We start from the raw sequence: 13,601 nt of genomic DNA, 5'->3' as shown, positions 1-13,601 counted from the left end.
TGATCAAACGCATTCAATCTGTGCAAGGGTTTGTTTTCATTGCATTTCACGTACTTTTTTTCACAAAAGTTCACCATTTATTGCAATCGCAGCCTAATTTATTTTGTATCAATAGATGAATGTTAACAAACATTTTTGCATCTCTACAAAGACAGTACATTTTTAGTAGTGCCAAAATCATTGTCCTCTTATTTTTGGGTTAGGTTTCCACTGAACTAAAGAACGGATGAAAGCGAATGAGTGGGCTGTGAGTGAATGAAAGGGATTGTGTTTTGTGCTGTTTGGTTGTGTGATCTCACCTTCTTAAACGCCTCCACTGAGAGAGAGGGAGAGAGAGAGAGAGAGAGAGAGAGGAATAGCTGGTATTAATGTTTTATTGATTTGTCTGTGTGCAGACCCTCACTTGAACTGGACGGCGGTCTCTCTGACGGGCGGCGTGAATCATGGCTCTTTCCTTTAAGAAAGATCTGGAGAAGTATAAGGAGATTGATGAGGATGAGATTCTGAACAAGCTCTCAGAGGAGGAACTCAAACAGCTGGAGAACGCTCTGGAGGAGATCGACCCAGAGGTGACGCACACAAAACACCTCAATCTTAAAGCTGTAGTGCCGAGGAACTGTTTGCTCTATAATTGATTTCTGTTTATTTTTAATGCAAAAACAGTTATGCTATAGACCAGTGGTTCTCAAACATCAGATCAAGCACCACCTTTAATAAAATGAGTTGTCCCAAGGACCACCTAATGACCGCCACAGAAAATCACATGAATAAACACTCAAATTAATAGTAGAGCTGTGAATTTTTATCTTTACACCTCGTCCTCCAATTCTAATGTAGTAATAATAATACAATACACTTTTTATTTTCAAGCTGTTTTCAAACTAAAGAACATGTTTTTCCATGTCTTTCAAGTTAGCCAGCAGTAATAGTGGACACAAAACACTTTTCTGTAGTGCACTGTAAACAGGGCTCTGTAAATGACTTATATGGGGGATATATTAACTTTGTGGGGACTTGCAGAAAGACTACAAACCTATATCAAAGACAGACAATGTAGAAAGAATATTTAACACAGAAGATAAATATTCGTATACTTAAACATCAAGAGAACAGCTGTATATAACATACAGACACTCACACTTTACTGCAGCGGCTCGTCAATGCGGTGCGTCAAAACTAAATCACAATGCGCGCTTCATTGATTTAACCTAGAGTAGATGCAGACGCGTGTTGAATTAGCGCTTTACAGCAATAACAACAGCTTTGAGAGAATGTGAAGCTGACGTCACGCATAGCTTGCATAGTTTAAAGGGTAATGCTGCAATATGCAGTCCCTGCAGGATTTTGCGATCGCAGAATTTAACGCATAATCGAACAAACTCCACAAAATTTGGGGCAACTTGCAAAATTTTGAGATTGTTGCAGATTTTCCGAATAATTTGGCCAAAGACGCGCCATGTGACGTCCTCACATCGTGCATTCTGTCAAAACCTGCTCCAAAAGTCAAGCAGAGAGATACTATAGAAGGGAGATATAATTTGCTAACATCATCCATTGCCATCTATTTAAAAAAATAGCCTCTGGTATCCTTTCCTTCGTTCCGCTGAAGGCGTTAGCATTACATCGCGTCCTAACCAAACGTGACGCGACGCTGCGACACGCGATAAAAGGTATATTTTCCATGTTAACCAGAGGTTTTGTCCTGACCAGCTGCGACGAGCAACAGCCGTTTCTATTTTAGAATAGAAACGCAACGTGGCGTCTGACAGCTCCACCCACACAACGGTCTCATTCGATGTATGTTCTGCACCTCATGAATATTAATCGCCAAACATGGATGAGGACAGGCTATATACGTTTGATTACATACGTTTAGATTCTAAAATCATAGCATAGCGTCCGGTGAGGCATCACTGAAGTCATGAGAACAGGACGAATCTCTCTTTGTGCACTCTTTAGCTGCAGCGTGCGAGGCTGCGTGGACAGGGAAAAACTGTTCTGATTGGCTGTGTTTTGTGATTGATTGTTGCGTCCCGCCCCCTTTTCGCGTTCGGTATGGACAAACAAATTGCTTATCGCAGGAATCTTATCGCGGCACGTTTGGTTAGGATGCGGTGTAAGCCATTACGCTGTTTTGGCTAAAGGTTGCAGGCTAGTGGCTTTGAGTCAAGTCAGCCTTACTGATGTGTGTGTCACGTTCTTAAACAACACACCTGGAAACAACATAATGTTGTAAACATCATGTTTATTTGGGTATCAATGAACATTCATCACAATCAACTAAACGCTGATTTCTTAAAAGTATGCAAGGTTCATAGCATAAACTCATTGCATAGACTTTCCACAACCATAAACATGAAACGGCAAGAAACAATATGTGATTGGTTGCTTGACCTGTCAGTTAAAATGGCCTTTTGGGCGGGCCTTAAACTTAAAGCGGCCAGACCTTCAGTATGAATCTAATGCATGCCTTTTAATCATAAGTAATGCATAAATAATGTTTTCACAGGTGGTAGTTTTAAAGAAGAACCCTATTTGCCAATTCAAGTAGTTTTTTGTTACTTTTTCGGTAAAAACCCCCTGCAATTTTTATCGCAAAATTAAGCATTTTTTGCCGCAGAAATCACAAAAAATCTCTGCAAAATCCTGTGGGGACTGAATGTGGTGCATTTAAAGAGCAAAATTAAGTGACTCAATCTATAAAGAATACAATAGCGAAAGTAGTAATTTAATCATTGGCTCCATAGATATAAATGGTGAACACGTGGTAAAATGAAGTAAAAAAGTGTTTAACAGTTGAACTAATTTATTTATTACCATATATTAAGAACCAGTGGTAATAACATGGTAAATCATTTTCTAACGTTTGCTAGATAAAACAATAAATGAATTATACATTTTTACTTGAAATCCCAAATATATACAGTATAACAACATGTCAACATCATTAATGTGTTAAATCACATCTGTTTTTTACCACCCAGCATGCTTTGCTGCCAGCTGGACTCAGACAGAAGGACCAGACGACAAAGATGGCCACCGGTACCTTTAATCGTGACAAACTCCAACAATATCTGGAGAAGGAGGCCATGGATTACAAAGACAGAGAAGATTACGTCCCCTTCTCCGGAGAAAAAAAAGGTACAAGAATGTGTGGTTGACCCGAGGTTTAATACAGTCATGAAAATAATGTCTGGATTATTTCTAGGGCTGGTCTCGAATATTCGTTCGGTGGGTTGGCATTAGATTTTCAATTTTGAGATTCGAATATTCGTTCTCATTCGCGCTTGAATATGAATCGCCTATGAGTGAACGTCATGATTGAGTTAATCTGGAATAGAAGACAAAAATGCCGAAGACCTCATGTGCGTGGGAACAATTTAAATTCTGTGAGGACAAGACAAAGGCAGTGTGCCAAATATGCGGTTTGAAACTGGCCTACCACAACAGCACATCAAGTTTGAAAAATCACATGAGTTCCGCAAGTAGTACTCCTATAAAAATGCTAGTTTGTGATTTATTATGTGTTCAACTTTATGTGTGTGCTGCGCAGATCTGCTTATGTTATCAAAACAACATGAGAGCAATTAATGAAAGATGCTTTTTGCTGTTTGGTCTGCGCAGCGCTGCATGATGTCCGACAAACCTAATATTTGGAGCAGTTTGGGACCCGGTAAGGATGCAGGTTGCATGTCACTATGAGCGCTTTTCCACCATCGTGCCGAAGTTATGTTTCCATGTGAGCCTGGTTCGACACGACGCGATTACAAACCGTTCTCGGCTCGGAATTTTCAGCACGGTTCTATAACTGAGGAACTGCATTATCCCACTCGTACAGTGTGCTCATTTAACTGGATCAGTTCACATCTGAATCTTAAAGAAACGCTTCACCCAAAGTTGACATCTTTTCATGACTTACTCCCCCTCATGTCCATTTCAAACCTGTATGACATTGCTCTCAGTATCAGTTTATCAGTAAACGGCTCAGGGTTTTACCCAATACAAAAACTTCCTGTTAAGTTAGTAAACGATTAGCTGATAATCAAGGGAAAACAGCACAGAAGGCATTCAGACGTGTTTTGGAATGTAAAGGTTTACATTACATGTTATATTATATATATCAAACAAATATCACTACTTATTGATAAACTTTTGTAAAGCAGCTGCTCTCTTCCATACAATAAGAGCATACAGTGACCAGAGGCTGTGAAGCTCCTCTTCTTTTTGAAGCTCCTCAAACTTTTTGAAATGATCTTCACTCAAGAGACCAGAAACACAAGCTTTAACAAAGAAGTTTCACATTTCTGCAGATTCCAATGTTGAGGTGTGGTCAACTCTGACCGGTGAATTCCTATCACTGTGTTTCAAATGGAGGAAACACTGATAATATCAGTATTGCTTTAAATAGCTTTTTAATAACAAAAACCGCAACGAGCAAGTCAATCTATGGTGTGACCGCAGTTATAGAATGCGAGTGAATCATAGTAAAGGCTGTGCGCTGCGTGAGACAAATAAGTAATATAGCCAAAATGACCGCATATACAGTAGCTGCTCTTTAATGTAGATGTATGGGGATTTTGTCAGACCGTGTTGCGTTTATAAATCAGGATTTTAGCAGCAGTTAAAGTGACAGTTGTGTTAAACACGAGGTGTTACTGGGCGTTGTTATACTCATTTCATGTGTGAGAATAGCATTCAGTTGTATTTCAAAACAGTATAATGTGACAGAGCAGGGAGTTGAAGTGAAACAGATTTCACGTACCGACACTAGACCAAACGCAAACACGACGGCATGACATTATAAGTATGCTTATTAGTGTGTGACGTCATCAGCTCTACAAGTCTCTCAAAATCCTGTGGGAAACACTGATTATAAAATGATACATTTGATAATGCATGACGTGAGAATGATCTTTAAGTCATATGTTGTATACTGGTTAGATGAATCAACGGGCCGTTCACATCATTCTCTCTCGCTCTGTACTTTTGTGGCTCTGTTGTTTTGTTCTTAGTTGTTTGTTTTTCTGTGGCCTGGCTGAAGTTTCAAGCATGTTTGTCATGTTATGTGATGTCATCATACACTGCACAGGCTGTGCGTGCGTGTGTGTGCATGTGTGCGCGCGTGTGTGTGCGTGTGTGTGTGTGTGCGTGTGTGTGTGTGCGTGTGTGTGTGCGTGTGTGTGTGTGCGTGTGTGTGTGTCCGCGTGTGTGTGTCTGTGCGTGTGTGCGTGTGTGTGTGTGTGTGTGTGCGTGTGTGTGTGTGTGTGTGTGTGTGTGTGTGTGTGTGTGTGTGTGTGTGTGTGTGTGTGTGTGTGTGCATGTGAATGGCCCACCCTGTAAATAAACACACATTGATTTTAACTGCTGATAGTATGTAGAGGAACAGTATAAGGCCATGTTCACACTTGACTTCTTTTTTGAAGCTGCTAGCATCTGTTTTACATTATTTACGCCTGCGTCTTTTTCTGCAGCTCAGAGTGTAAAAAAAAAGCTTCTTCACAGCTAAACAATGACAGAGACCTGTCGTTTCCATGACAACATGCGAAGAACGTGATTGGTACAGAAGGCTCAAGCTCGAAAAAATAAAATGGTGGCCGAAACGCCCGTTAAAGCATAGTTTTGTATAAATGTAAGTTTTTTTGATTGCATTTCTATCGAGAAATGAGTATTGTAGTAAATATGTGATTAGTTATTGCAAAGATGCTCTCTGTTTATAATTCAAATAGACTTCTGTTACGTTGCCTATGAAGCCTGTCTCTCTTAAGCTGCCTCCGTGCACAAATGTCTTTGAATAATGCCGTCTGCTATTTGTAACCACAACGCTGCAAGCTTCTTCTTTTTTTTACAAAAAAAGCGCCATTGTCAACTTGTCAAAAAAGAAGCCAAATGTGAACACAGCCTAATAATGAATGATCCTGTACTGTATGTGTGCCTTCATAACTGTAGTTTCCCCAAAACGTTAAGCTAATTTAACCCCCCCCAATTCAGGAACATCATCAGATGTACAAATGATACATAAAATATGTTCATTTTAAAAATGCATTGTTTTGTTTATGGTTAGTCTGTAGTTCATTAGTTTTATATACCAGCAGTTCAGTTTAATAGATTTTAAGTGTTTGTGTGTGTGCTTGATTTTTGTCTGTTTGTTCAAAGAGTTTGATGTATGATTATGTGTTTTGTATGTGATTTAAGATATTTTATAAAGATGATGAACAGACTGGTGAAGAACAGCAGTGTTTTCTAACATCTTTTACTGTACTAGTGTGATAAACGCTGGTCTTAACATAAGGAATCTCTAGAGGTCGATTGATCGGCCGATTTTGGGGATTTTTTAATTAATCGGCATCAGCCGATTGTGCCACAAATTAGGGCGATTAACAGGCAGGTGCATCTGAGCGTTGTTGTGGAACGCGCGATGCTGCCTCTTGCGGCATAACACTGTGATGTCCCTCTGCCTGCTAACTTTTTAACTACCTGATAGCTTCACATGAAAACGGTAAGACTTAAATTCTTTTTATCCTTCGTTCTTAATCTAGCCTTGTATATTTCATTGATTAAATATGATGCTACTTGAGAATGCGAGTAACTTTTTGGAACTCTATTGTTAGCGAGCCTTCAACCACATAGTTTAGGCTACATGTATGCACGGGTACCAAAACCTGGTGACGAACCCAGTGGCTAAATTATTACAGTTGTCCACATTGTATAGCTAGATAAACTCTGACATTATCAATACTGTTTGTGTACCGGAGGATTTCTCTCCCTCTGAGGCTACGTGAGAGACAGAGCAACTCTGCAGCCAAGCCTTGTTAAAAGACCAAACTTCAGGCTAAAACGTGCACGTTAACTTTCCTGCTTAAATGTGTCTGTGGGTCGGACTCTGTTTATACTTGGTGTTAAGATGCGTTTTGTTCGATCTTTCTATCAAATGGAATAAATGAATGCACACAATTTACAAATGAACGCGACCGGGGCAGATAAAACGTACAGAGAGAAGCGGGTTTTTTTCTGTTCTGACAGCAGCGAGACACGCTGAACACTGTTAGTGTGTGTTAGAAATCTGAAATGGAGAGAAAACATTCTGCTTTCTGGTTTTTCGTCATTAAACCAAACTTTTAAGTCTTCAGCCAAAGTTGAAATCCTGACTTGTTGTTTCCCCTCGTTTACGCATTATGTCCGTCTGCGGTCTTTTGCGGCTGTTTAAACGCATTCGACCACAAGAGCGTCTACTTTCCTGTCAGGCTAGAAAAAGGCTAAATATAACTAAAAACGCAGTTATGAGCAGCAGGATGTGTTATATGAGTGATTTTTTTATTTTTGTTTTCACTTGGATTATGACCATTTGACTATAGCAGTATCTGCCAACAAACAAACACAAGAAGCATGCTTCAGAACAGTTTGAGAGGGTGCTTAAAAGTTTTGAGCAATGTGTTATTACTATGAATTAGACTCTTCAATAAACACATACTCAATCTTTCTCAATCAAGTGCACTGATTTGAAGAGACATGTCTTCAATAAATGTTTCATTTAAGCAATATTCTGTATCACTTCTTATTACTTAATTTGATTTAATGAGATCAAGGTGGAAAAAAAAAACGGCCAAACATATCGGCCACAGAAAACCCCATATCGGTCGACCTGTATCTCTGATGTCATGTCTGTTACAAGAGATGTGTGCGCATTTTTACATGCTGTACTCCTGTCAGTGTTTTCAGACGTGTCTACAGTTTCTTTCCTGGCCTTGAGCTTCTGGTCTGCTAAATCCATTATCTCAGATGGGTTTAAGGTCATATTTCTCCCAGTCAGCATACACACGTGCATGATTAGATTTTGATGCATTAACGCACACCAGAGTTAAGGCCTGTTCACAACTACAATAACTGTAATGATGCGTCTATTAGTATCCACACCAGTGAATGATAACGTTGTGTTTATTACAAGCTTCTGCGCTGGCGTTTCTCATTTTGAGAGCCCATTAAATGTGAATAGATCTTGATTGGATGTCAGCGTTTTATCATTCATCAGCTGAGGGAAAAGTCACTCTACACTACCAGGATACAAGATATTGTGAAGAGACAAAACCTAAAGGTTCAGTTTTGTACTTTATTTTCCCTCTGAATTGATATAGTTTTCGTGCGGATGCTGCTATTCTCTTAAATGAAGACGGATTTTCATGTGTTGGTATAAACAGACTGTTAGTGTCACAGTGGCTTTTATTTACATTGATGCTTTGCGCCAGTTTCCTTTAAAGTGACAGATTTCTTCTTTTGATCACATGGGACAATCTCGCATAAACCAAATGTGCAACATGATGGCAACGCAGCTGTTGTGTGTTATAGCTGCCAGACCTGTGGAAGTCTCACACGGGGTTGTTTTCCTCTTTGCCTGTGTTTTGTTCTCAGTCACGTCTAGTTAGCTCATTTTTTGGGGTCACTGAATTCTAATGTCTCATCATTAATTCATTTGTCGCTGTCTACAGGACACACGCACATGCTGACGGCATTTATACTCTCATACAGTTCTGTTGTGTTACCCAAGTTGGCACGGATGACATTGTGCTGACTTCAACAACCTCTGCTTTTAAATACAAGTACAGGAACAATATGGATGAAAAAGACTGGAGAACATGAGTTCAGAGAGCAGGAAACAGGATGTGCTGGAATTCCTTGGGGATGAAGCCTTAATGGCTTTTAGCGACAGAGAGAATGTGAGCGATAGGCATCTATTTCTCTCTTTTGCTGGATGTTTCTAGGGTAACATAGTCAGGGTGGCCAGGCATGATGGGATACACCTCAGTGCTCCAGTCTGTGGTTTAAATGACAGTGGTAGTTTTAGTGCGTCTTGATTTATGGGATGTGTAAAAATTGCAGAAGCTCTTTTCTCTTTGCTGAGGGCTGTGAGCTGAATCGCTCAACCTCAGGGGTGATTGGGTCCAGCGAGGACAGGAAGTTCTTGGGGAGGTAGAGGTCAGCCAAAGGTCAGCCCAGTGGCTCCGCCGAGCCCATTAGACACCCGCTGTATGATGCTGCAGGGGTTTAGATGAACGGAACAAAAACACCAGCTAAATAAAGCTTCTCTTCTCCCTGTGAGTGAGGTCTGTGACATAAAAATGCCCCTTGAGATTCAGTACAGAACGTCTCTGTTCATATCTGTCACCAGTGAAACCCAAGGTGCAGAGTTGATGGCAGAGTAATGGTTCAAAAATCAGCCCTTAAAAAACATCAATCCCAGATCTTTAACCACTAAACTACCATTCTGGTCTCCTAGAGGTACAGAATGTAAAGATTAGATTGCTGAATTACTTCTAGCGTTTAGAGTGCCATGTCCATTACACTTTCTTGTGTAGAGCTGCTGTTGTAAGAGTCTAAATCAATATTAATAATGTCACATGATTTATTCATTGATGGATGGACAGATGGACTCACTTGGTGAAAGTGTCTTGTAGTGGCAGTAAAAGGTCTGGGTGAATGGGTAGGCCGTTTTTTTACATGTATGACTGATTAAAGATGTAGATTTGCCCCTTCAGTTGAACAAACAGAATGTGCTGCTGCTTACATATAAAGAGGTTTGATCCCAGGTACAGGTGACGTTGACTTGACAAGCCTTTATACTGTAAGTTCTTTCAGGTGTTACTCTGTAAGCCAAACATGAAGACCTCATAAAAGCATTTGCCGTTGTTAAAATAGTTGCGGGACGAGCTAATCCACATCATCGTGTCCTGCTGTGTTGAGCTCAGTACTGTTTTGTCAGTGGTTTCTGTTGCATAAGAGCATTGATGTGTTGTTTGTATTCTTTTGTACAGGTCTTAACGGCATTACATTTTTCTATACGTGTTACACAGACAAATAGCTACATTCCGTGCATATGTTTTATAAAATGTTTTATAGCTATTAAAGTCAGTGTGTTTACAGGGCAGCTATTCCCTGAACACGTCTCTTTCAAAACTCACACAGTTTTTATGTTTCTGTGTTGCCTTTTTTGTCCATGTTGCATCTTAACAGTCCCCATCCGTTTACATTGTTTGAAAGAGAGCTGCTAAAACTCTGTTGTTATTCAACAAAATAGAAAACTGTAAGCAAGTAAATGATGCCAAAAGTTTTTGTGAACTGTCCCTTTAAAAGCATATTTAATGAAGAACTAAATTTACTGACAATAACTACAATATGTGAATGTGTGGGTGGTTGCTAGGGCATTGCTTTGCCGTTGCTATGGTTTTCAGGGTGGAGGCTAGTCATTGCTTAATGGAAGTCAAAAGAGCCCCTCCAAGAGACTATAGAATTTTTTCACAGACCACAACCACTAACAGCATGATTTAAGGTATAATTTCTGTCTGTAGCATGAAAAAAAAAGTTAAGGTTAGAGGTTCAGATCCCATAAGATGCAGAAAACGCCAATTATCGCACTAAACACAATAAAAATATAGCTGCAAGCAGCGATGGTGGGCCCACATGACTCACAATATCCACATTAATGTCATCCTCAACATGCATTTTTTTTACACAAAGGGGTGCTACAGAGTCCCAGTGCCACGCCCATGTGCCAACATTTGCCTGAGCCTAATGGCTGACGACTTTGGACATTTGTGCCAAGTTTCAAGAGTTTTTGAGCATGTTAATGGCTCCAAAACAGTAGGGCTTCGTAGGGCTGGGATGATTTCTCATGCAATTCTTATGCTCGGTTTCTCAATGAATTACGGTTAAACGCAGCCACATCCGAAAGCCAGAGGGCGCGCTCATGCAGAAACTCCAGATATGGACCGCAGAAGAAGTACCATTTACACATGTAGTTCCAGGAAATGCCAATGGGCATATTCTATCACTGTTCTTCAAACCTTTTCTGGGATTTTCATGATAATAAAGTATATTTATAATGATGATGTTTGAAGAGTGTTGCTTTTTCAAATGCACATTATAAATGACTCAATCTCGTAGTGATTTTAGATCGAGCAGTAGAGCTGTAGTTCACGGAAGAGCTGTGCATAAAATCGAAGAATCGAAAAAACAGAATCGAAGTTTTTGCGATTTCAGATTCGCCCTAGACAGGTATAATTAGTGTGAATCGCGATACATCGTCCCAGCCCTTGGGCTTCGCACCTACGGTGCTTGGGCCCTAGTTCCTCCGGCAAGTACGCTTCATTATCCTTACTGTGAGATGTTTGTCTTTGTCAAGCCACAAAATGATCAAAGCAAATTGCCACCTTAAGCCAGAATTGATGTGTCATCACAAGCAATGGCTTAAAATTCTGCTCATTCAGTTATATTTTGAAGTGTACTTAGATCGGATTTATAATCTGGCTTTAGAAGTGTAATAAATCTGCCGTGTTGGGTGGGGGCCCAGAAATCTTGGAAAGCTTTAAATAAAATCTAGATCTAATGTCATATTCTGCTTCAGTGTATAATGCGTTTTTCATGGCATTCACAGGCTTGAGTGTCTGACATCATGCTCAGAAATGCTTGCGAATGTGGAAAATTAGAGGAACCAGTATTTGCAAGTGTGAGTTTGTCCGGGCTAGATCTGAGATTAAATATGACGTGTGTCTGTGTAATGAGAGGTTTGTGAGCAGTCATGTCATTATGATGACTGGAAAGATTCTGTCATACTGTACATAAAGGGCCAGAATCAGCTGTTAATTATAAGGCATCTTAAAGCACCCATTCATCCAAACCTGTATCATCTTATGTCCTCCATCCAACACCGCCAGATGTTTTGCATAGTCTGAGCTGTTCTTTTTCATACAATGGGAACAGACTATGTCAGACCAGTCACACAGGACCGTCTGCATGTTATAGTCACGGTACATGTCACGTGCAATTTGGAATGGATGAGTAAATTATAACTAAGTCAGGACATTTGACTTTGATTTCTTTGGAAATATTTCAGTTACATGTTGAATTGTAAATTGTCATTTAATAGATGTGGTATAACACAAGGGCAAGAAACGATGACATAAGTTTTATTTTTGTGTGAGCCATCATGTTAAAAATGTCTCGGTAGTCTTTATATACTGTGCGAAACATTTCATTTATGTTTCATTTTGTTTTTTTGGCTGCAGGAAAGGCGTGGGTGCCCAAACAGAAACCGATTGAGCTGCTTAAGGAGGAAGCCACGACCCTTGACCCAGAACTGGAAGAGGCTCTGTCCAGCGCTACTGACACTGAACTGTGTGACCTGGCAGGTACACAACAGATGAATGATGGGAATCACCTCACTGAATGCTTTTTTATAATGTCAAATGCTTCATTCTTTCCATGCGCTCGGTCGGGATGAATATTAGGAATCACTGTGGCTTCATGCAGTAACATTGCTGATAAATGACAGATACATTACCCAGTCGAATGCTTTACATATTACACGATCACCACAAGTGGATGATATAGTGGCCAAAATTGTTAACTCCTGTCATAAGGTGTTCTTTGTAAATGTATAATCTGTAATAAGAGTTTGTGTGCTGTTGTTGTTTGTGTAGCTATTCTTGGAGTGAACACACTGGTGACAAGCACACGGAGTTATGACGGCACCTGTAAAGACGGTTATAACAGTGAGTTTATTCTCTTTCTCTTGCACTACACAGCATTTTCAACACATCCATACATGATGTTCTCTTGTTTCAAAATGTCTGTTTGTGCATAATAACTGTTTGTGACGTCTCACACCAGCGTGACAGTTAAAGCTGAGTTGTGTTGTAGATGTTATTCAAGGGGAGAAGGTGAAGCCAGTATTCGACGAGCCACCAAACCCAACCAACGTGGAGGAAACTCTCCAGCGGATCAAATCCAACGATCCCTCGCTGACTGAAGTCAATCTCAACAACATCAAAGTAATCAGCGCTCATTTTAAAATCCATCCAGTCATTTCATTACAACACCACGTGACGTATTGCATGTTCCGCCTGTGATTTTGTGTTGTTAGAGAAACTCACTGTTTATTTTTGTTTTGGTTTTAGAAAGCTTGTATTTGACACACTGATATCACAACAATGGCACTCATTCTCCATTTGGCTCCAAACCCTTCAAAAGAGGAGAATATCAAAACATTCCTCATGTGACTGGATGATGTAACTGTGTTTTGAACGTTTCTTCCAGAACATTCCCATCCCGACTCTGAAGGAGATTGCTAAAGCCATGGAGAGAAACACTCATGTGAAGAAGTTCAGTTTGGCTGCCACTCGGAGCAACGACCCCGTGGCTGTGGTGAGGGACACGATGATGTGCTTCACAGCGTCATTTCTCATGGGTTGTGATTGGATGAATGCCGGATCTATGGGCAATGAAACATTTTTAACCCCTTATCCTTAGAAACGGCAAATTACTCTACTTTGTGAATGTTGTGTGTTCCTGAAAGTTTTACTAACTCATGATTTGTTTCATATAGAACCTGCCAGAATGTCATTTTTGTTTGCGTGTTTTCGGGCAGGCGTTCTCAGATATGTTGCGAGAGAACAAGAGCCTGAAGAGTCTGAATCTGGAGTCTAATTTTATCACGAGCGCAGGAGCTCAGGCTTTAGTTGAAGCCCTGCGGGAGAATGACACGCTCACAGAGATCAAGATCGACAACCAGGTACCATCATACATCATTACCACCTTTCCACTTCACTAATAGA

At 40.2% G+C, this 13,601-nt stretch overlaps 1 protein-coding gene across 2 annotated transcripts in view; it reads left to right on the top strand.

The window, feature by feature from the left end:
* tmod2 (tropomodulin 2) overlaps positions 1-13,601 on the top strand; it is a 36,986-nt gene that overhangs the window by 19,107 nt on the left and 4,278 nt on the right. For both annotated transcript variants that reach the window (XM_057348226.1, XM_057348225.1), the window contains exons 2-8: positions 396-569; positions 2,985-3,141; positions 12,054-12,176; positions 12,468-12,539; positions 12,688-12,818; positions 13,084-13,191; positions 13,415-13,558. In XM_057348226.1, the coding sequence (XP_057204209.1) occupies positions 444-569; positions 2,985-3,141; positions 12,054-12,176; positions 12,468-12,539; positions 12,688-12,818; positions 13,084-13,191; positions 13,415-13,558 (861 nt within the window). In that variant the 5' untranslated portion in view covers positions 396-443. The remainder of the gene's footprint in view (positions 1-395; positions 570-2,984; positions 3,142-12,053; positions 12,177-12,467; positions 12,540-12,687; positions 12,819-13,083; positions 13,192-13,414; positions 13,559-13,601) is intronic.

The sequence above is a fragment of the Triplophysa rosa genome, linkage group LG12 (genome assembly GCF_024868665.1).
Source record: "Triplophysa rosa linkage group LG12, Trosa_1v2, whole genome shotgun sequence".
Classification (NCBI taxonomy): domain Eukaryota; kingdom Metazoa; phylum Chordata; class Actinopteri; order Cypriniformes; family Nemacheilidae; genus Triplophysa; species Triplophysa rosa.
The sequence above is the reverse complement of the archived record's forward strand: the minus strand, read 5'-3'. Positions and strand labels throughout refer to the sequence as shown.